The sequence below is a fragment of the Chrysochloris asiatica genome, unplaced genomic scaffold, assembly GCF_000296735.1.
Source record: "Chrysochloris asiatica unplaced genomic scaffold, ChrAsi1.0 scaffold00005, whole genome shotgun sequence".
Classification (NCBI taxonomy): domain Eukaryota; kingdom Metazoa; phylum Chordata; class Mammalia; order Afrosoricida; family Chrysochloridae; genus Chrysochloris; species Chrysochloris asiatica.
In genome coordinates, this window is record NW_006408523.1 from 1,990,728 (window position 1) to 1,997,983 (window position 7,256).

The following is a 7,256-nucleotide window of genomic DNA, read 5'->3' on the forward strand; positions in this document are numbered from 1 at the left end:
CGGCTGGTGTGCGCCTCAGCCAGACGGCAGAGCGCGTCAAGCCGCAAGCCTTGCTCACGCCCGCGGCGACAGTCTCCGGGGTCTCCCCCTGCGCGCCCCCTCCCGCCGGCTCCGGGAAGGGGCAGGACGGGGCGGGGCTGCTCGCCCGCGTTCCCAGCTCTTTAAAAGCCCTGGCCCGCGCGCTCCGCCAGCCGCCCGCCTTCTCCACCTACCGGGTCCCGGCGCGCTGATCCCCAGTCGGAGCTGGGGGGCGGGTGAGGCCGCAGTCGGCTGCTCTCCAGCCCCGGGTGGGTCTGCGCTCCGCCGGCCGCGCTCCATGCGGCTACCCAGCATGTCCGGACACTTTCTGCTCGCGCCCATCCCGGAGGCCGCCTCGGACTGCCTCCCGCCCAAGGACATCAAACTGGCCGTTTTGGGCTCCGGCCGCGTAGGCAAGAGTGGTGAGTGCGCGGGGCCGTGGCCGACTCCCCAAGCACAGCGGCTCCGGGGGACCAGGGGAGGGTTGCGCGCCCCTTAGGTCCCCCATCACTCCCGACCCCTGGTTCTCCTTGGAGGCTCTCTTTCCCGGGGTCTGGGGGTGGGGGCGTTGGGGGTGGGGAGCGCACCTGTCTGAGAGCCGGGATGGTGAGGGTGTGGCTCCGTTCCCACCGTACCACCGGGACCGGACCGGCGCGCCTTGCGGTTTGCAGGGACGCTCTCTCTCCCATCCCTCTGAGACCGTCCATCCGGGCTGAAGCTGATTTTCCTCTGTCCTTTTCAGCAATGATTGTGCGTTTCCTGACCAAGAGATTCATTGGCGATTATGAACCAAATACAGGTTAGAATCGCTCATTCTCCCAGCTTTTCAGGTGTGCACGTTGTTTGTTTTCCCACCTGATTTACTCCCCGCACTGCAGTCATCGACACCATGAAGGACAGCTTAGAACTGCCCATAAGGGTTCCAAGATTGTCATCTTTATAGAAGACGACATGCCCGCGGGTCGCCTGGTGGATTCACACTGTCAACCTTTCAGTTGAACGCTTAATCACTGCACCACCAGCACCCCCACCCCCGCCATTAAATGAAAGCCCAGGCATTGCCATCCAGTTGAATGACTCATAGTGACCTATGACATCTGCTGTATAGGATTTCCAAGGTGGAATTGTTAAGTGCCATTGAGTCCATTCCGTCCCATAGCAACTCTGTATAGGCATTCCGAGGAGGGGCTGGTGGGTTTGAACTGACCTTGCAGTCTAGCACATTACCCTGCAGTGCCACACCAGGAATCCAAGATGGAATTAGATTGCCACATTTCCCAGTGGAGTAGCTGGTGGGTTTGAACTGCTGATCTTGCTGTTAGCAGTCCAGCGTTTATCCTACAGTGCCAAGCCAGGACCCCCTGATTATTACTGTTAAGTGCTGTCGGGTAGGTTTCCACTGTTGGCAACCCTGTATAGAGTTTCTAAGGAGCAGCTGGTGGAGTTGAGCCTCTGGCTTTGTGATTAGCAATCCAGTGCTTACCCTAGAGTATCAACCAGGACTGCCTTGACTAGATTGTTGTTAAAGTGCCTTTGAGCCAATTCTGACTCAGAGACCTGTATGGTTGGTGCGTTTGAACCAGTGACTTTGGCTAGCAGTCCAGCGCTTATTCTACAGTGCCACACCTTTGAGTGCACTAATTTCAAAGCTCCTGTATTCTCCAGGTAAGCTGTATTCCCGGCTTGTCTGTGTGGAAGGAGATCAGCTGTCCCTGCAGATCCAGGACACCCCGGGATACATTCAGGTAAGAACTGGGTAAGAGTGGGTGATTCACCAGCAAACAGCTGACCATTCAAAGCTGGCTGAGCCCATGAGCAAAATGTCTGAACATGTGCAGGAATAGGGTTGTGCACTGGGGAGCAGGGGGCAGGGATCTGGGGTCCTGGATGGTGGTGGTTATATGCCATGGAGTCGGTTCTAACTCATAGTGACCCTGTACAGGGTTTCCAAGGCTGTAAATCTTTACAGGAGCAGAAAGCCCCATCTTTCTCACATGGAACAGCTGGTAGTTTCGAACTGCTGACCTAGCGGTTCACAGCCCGATTCGTAACCACTACACTGCCAGAGCTCCTTGAGACCCTCCAAAAAGGGAGGTTAGAGACAGCTCCCCTGTTCAGGGATTCATTACTGTTCATCCTGCATCTCACCACCTCTTTATGAGCTGGTCACCCCTGAGACATTAGAAATGACAGGGGTATTGTGGGTGGGGGCTCTGGTGAAGGGGTGCTCCCCAAGCAAACACTTCTGAACTGCTCTGTGACTGGCTGTTCCCTGCAGCCCTCCTTGAAACCCCACAATCCCTGGGCCAGCATTCAAGAATGCTACTTGATGAACAAGTCACTAATTGCTGTCCCTTCTAGGGAAGAAAGGTTTTGAAGAAGAACAGAAGGCAGGAATTTGTTCTCAAGAAGTGCATGCTAAAAATATCTTAATGGGTCGGGGAATAGATATTTATCTTGGCTTCTTTTCCAAGTTTTGTTTATTACATGAGTTGTTTCCCTAAAAACCGAGCCCTTCTAGTTTGGAAGTTCTGATGGAACGCAAGCTTCAGTGGGCCACAGTTCACAGCGGACTGCCTGCCAAGAAAGGGGTTTGAAAATAATAGGCTGAAAAAAATCATCTAGGCCAGTCATGTGTCCGAGAATTTGCTCTCCAGATCAAATGCCTCCTTCTACTGAAGCCAGGCAGAAGCTGAAAGCTGTATTTAAGTGATTGTTTTTTTTTTGGAACGTTTTCCCCAAGGGTTACTTTTGATGTTATTTTTGAGTTGTCTCCCATGGAGGGTGACCTCGAACTGGCTTCCTTTGGCTCTCTTTCAGCTACAAGACAGTGTCATTCAGGTGGTGGACTCTCTCTCCAGATGCGTGCAATGGGCAGAGGGTTTCTTGCTGGTCTACTCCATCACAGACTCCGACAGCTACCAGTCCATCCGGCCCCTGTACCAGCACATCCGGAAGGTCCACCCTGACCCCAAGGCCCCCGTCATCATCGTGGGCAACAAGGGAGATCTGCTGCATGCTCGCCAAGTGCAGACACATGATGGCATTCAGCTCGCCAGCGAGCTGGGCAGCCCATTCCTGGAAATCTCCACCAGCGAGAACTACGATGATGTCTGTGATGCCTTTCAGCATCTCTGCCGAGAAGTGAACAAGCTGCACAATGTGGGTGGGGAGAGGAGACGCTCCTCCATCATCCCCCGTCCACGCTCGCCCAATATGCAGGACTTGAAGAGGCGCTTCAAGCAGGCGCTCTCGTCCAAAGTCAAGTCCCCTTCTGCCTCCTCGGCACTGGGATGAGCCGGACACGTCTTCAGAATGCACCTGTGCAGCTAGACAGACTGGGGCTCCCCCTTTTAACCACACACCCAGAGTTTATTTTTCTAAAGATGTTATTGTTTTTAAAATGTGTCTGTGTCGATATTTCTAAACGTTGTCTAGAAGTTAGATGGAGATTTTTTTTTTTATATATATACTCAAACTGCTGGCCACTTTTCCATTAAAGGCAAAATGGCAACAATTGCTTCTTGTCTTTTTAATGTCTTTTTATAGAACCCATACTTGCATCAGAGCCCAGAACTGCTCAGCTCTTGCCCTGAGTCTGAACCCTGATGGGTGTCTTGTGGGAGGGACGCATCGAAGGAGCTAAGAAAGTATGTTGGGGAGGGGGAGGAGGCTAAGTGTCTGCAGGAGAGCTTTAATGAGGGCTCTTTCCGGCATGTAATCAACACCACATCATTTTCAAGGGCAGGGGCATGTTGTGAGCTAGTGTAAAACAGAAATTGCAAATCATTATTTACGGGAGCAAATTTATTTAACTTTGCGAACCACACGGTCAGCAGTTAGAAACTACCAGCTGTTCTGTGGGAGAAAGATGAGGCTTTCTGCTCCCGTAAAGATTTACAGCCTCGGAAGCCCTGTACAGGGTGGTTATGAATCAGAACCGACTCCACGGCACATAACCACCACCAACAAATATTCTCTGCGCATGAGGCTGGCTGCTGCTTTGAAGATTTACAGACTTGGAAACCCTAGAGGGTTTTTATGAGTCGGCATTGACTCAATGGCCGTGGGATTTGGTCTCTACACTTAATTAGAAAAATAAAAACAGAACTCTTCTCCAGGAAGTGGATGCCACCATCCAAGAGTTGCTTCAAGGTTCTCTTTTCCTCCTCTGTCTCCCAAATCCAAGATGGCGCCAGATCCTTAGTTCTACTGTTTCTCCAGAGCATCTCTCCATCTTGTCTCCTGCCCAGGCTCTGAGAAGCCCCTCTCATTGGTCTCTTGGTCTCTGGAATACCATCCCTATAAGCTCTGGTAGTGCAGTGGTTATGAATCAGGCTGTGAACCTCAAGGTCAGCAGTTTGAAACTACCAGCCGTTCCATGGGAGAAAGACGAGATTTTCTGCTCCTGTAAAGGAGCTCTGGTAGCATAGTGGTTACGAATTGGGCTGCTAACCTCAGGGTCAGCAGTTCGAAACTACCAGCTGTTCTGCAGGAAAAAGATGAGTCTTTCTGCTCCCATAAAGATTTACAGTCTTGGAAACCCTGTACAGGGTCACTATAAGTTGGAACCGACTCCATGGAAAACAACAACAACAACAAAGATTTACAACCATGGAAAGCCTATGCTGAGTTGTTATGAATCTGAACCGATTCAATGGCACACCACCACTACCACCACCAATTCTGTCTTTGGACTTTTGGTATGGCACTGTAGGATCAGCACTGGACTGCAAGCCACAAGGCAGTTGCTTCTTAGAAACCCTATATAGGGTCGCTATGTAGGCACTTAACAACAGCGACAAATTATGACTTTAGGGAGTCCTGCTGGGGCAGTGAGTTAAGCATTTGGCTGTTAACCTCAAGGTTGGTGGTTCAAACGTACCATCTGCTTCCCAGGAAAAAGAAGAGACTCCCTGGCTCTATTAAGATTTATAGTTTGAGAAACCCTATGGAGCAGTTCTACTCTGTTCTGGTGATGGAGGGTGTGCGCCGTGAAGTCGGTTCCAACTCGTAGTGACCCTGTATATGGTTTCCGAGGCTGTAAATCTTTACGGGAGCAGAAAGCCTCATCTTTCTCCCACGGAACAGCTAGTAGTTTCGAACTGCTGTCCTTGAGGTTAGCAACCTGATTCATAAGAACTGAAAGTCAGATCAACTTGATGGTAGTGGGTTTGTTTGTTTGTTTGTTTAATTCTGTGTTCAAGGAGTCCTGAAGGCATAACAGTTTAATGCTTGACTGCTTAACAAAGGTTGGTGGTTGGAACCCACTCAGCAGTTCTGTGGGAGAAAGGCCAGGCAATCTGTCCCCGTAAAGATGAAAACTCCCTGAAAACTCCCGTGGCGTAGTTCTAGGTTCTTGAATTCTAGGTTCTCGAGTTCTAGTTTCTCTAGTTCTAGGTTCTCTGGTTCTAGGTTCTCGAGTTCCTGGTTCTCTATTTCTAGTTTCTCTAGTTCTAATTTCTCTAGTTCTAGTTTTCTAGTTCTAGGTTCTCTAGTTCTAGTTTTCTAGTTCTAGTTCTCTGGTTCTAGGTTCTCTGGTTCTAGGTTCTCTGGTTCTAGTTCTCAAGTAGGGTTGCTAGGAGATGAAATCAACTCAACAGCACCCAACAACAACAGCAATAACAATTCTATCTTCACACCAGGATAATAGTACTGGAACCAAACCGAATCATTTCATTTCTATGATGGAAACATGTCAGCTGCTTTCCTCTTGTCTCCTGGATGACAAACTACTGAGGCATGACATTCAGTATTAGTCATCATCTCTCCAGTCTCAAAGGAGCCCTGGGAGCATAGTGGGTTACAAATTGAACTGCTAACCGCAAGGTCAGCAGTTGGAATCCACCCCTTGATCCCAGAGAGAAAGATGAGACAGACATTCTGCTCCCGTAAAGAGTTACAGCCTCAGAAACCCTATACAGGGTCGCTCTGAGTCGGAGCTGACTTAATGATACACAAGTGCTACCATGACCCCCTCCAGCCTCACATTCATCTCCCTCCTTGTGCCATCGCATACCCACACCCACACTTCTACACACACAGCCAACACAACAGGGTGAACTTCCTCTCTCAGTTTCACCAGACCCTTCCAGGTGCACCAGCCTCACACTGTTCCCTCTGCCTTGAATGGTTTTGAATACTTTCCACCGAGGGGCATCCCTAAGCCATCTTTCTGTACCACCTCCTTTGAGTGCTCCTTTTTGGGTATAAACCCAACCATATCATGCACCCACTCCTTTTAGAAGGCAGGTCTGGTAGCGTGGGGGTTACAAATCAGCCTGATAATCACAAGGTCAGCAGTTTGAAACAACCAGCTGTACCACAGGAGGAAGATGAGGCTTTCTGTTCCGGTAAAGATTCACAGACTTGGAAACCCTATGCAGGGTCGTTATGAGTCAGAACCAACTCCACGGCACATCACCACCACCACTCTTTGAGGACAGTGACTTCATTGGTTGATGTCTTTGTCGTCCACACTCCCAGCCCACTGATTGCACATACTCGGGAAGGTTTTTCAGGCAACATGCGATGACTGAACAAAAGGGTGTATTATTTTTTGGTGCCAAGGGACAAAAGGAGGATTTCATCAAATCAAGTTGTCACGGCTGTAGAACAAGGGTAAGAAGCACTCAGAATAGTTCAAGGTTCTGCGTTTACAGCATCTGGTGAGTTTGAAACATTGGCCTTATGGTTCAAATGGACCTTGAGGTCAAGTGCTTATCCTACAGTGATACTAGATGCAAAATAGCAGGAAAGGTTAACAAAATTCGATAATTCATGTAATAAAGGCTCCCAGATAACTAAGGACAAGCATTATTTTGAAATCTACCATTGGAAAACTATCATCTTTTAAGGGAGCACGGTAGCTCTGTAGGATAAATACGGGACTACGAAACACAAGGTTGGCAGTTTGAGCCCACCAACTGTTCTGTGGGAGAAAAATGAGGGAGACTTTCTGTTTGGATAAAGATTTAAAGTCTCAGAAACCTTATACGGGATCATTATGAGTCATAATTGAATTGACCACACATAACAACAACAACCATCTTTTAAACTCTGATTTCTTTTTGCTATTTTGCACACTCTCAGGACAAAATGAATTCTTTCAATCATCATCCATCCCTGCTCCTGCTTGGGTGCAAGTCCTCGACTTTGACATTGCAAGTGTGGACTTGAGGCAAAGGATTCATCTCATCGTGATGGTCAAACCTACAGCGTGCCCGGGATGGTGCTGG

General features: G+C 49.3%; 1 protein-coding gene across 1 annotated transcript; it reads left to right on the forward strand.

Annotated features, from left to right (window-relative positions):
* Positions 1-316: 316 nt before the first annotated feature.
* Positions 317-3,315, forward strand: RASL11A (RAS-like, family 11, member A). The gene is made up of 4 exons (XM_006831933.1): positions 317-440; positions 761-817; positions 1,684-1,763; positions 2,839-3,315. Exons 1-4 carry the CDS (start codon positions 317-319, stop codon positions 3,313-3,315), a joined length of 738 nt encoding a protein of 245 aa, XP_006831996.1.
* The last annotated feature ends 3,941 nt before the right edge of the window (positions 3,316-7,256 follow it).

Coding starts and splice junctions, on each gene's coding strand:
- RASL11A (XM_006831933.1), top strand. CDS start 317: ATGCGGCTACCCAGCATGTCCGGACACTTTCTGCTCGCGCCCATCCCG. Junction 818..1,683: donor CGATTATGAACCAAATACAG/GTTAGAATCGCT, acceptor TGTATTCTCCAG/GTAAGCTGTATTCCCGGCTT. Junction 1,764..2,838: donor ACACCCCGGGATACATTCAG/GTAAGAACTGGG, acceptor GCTCTCTTTCAG/CTACAAGACAGTGTCATTCA.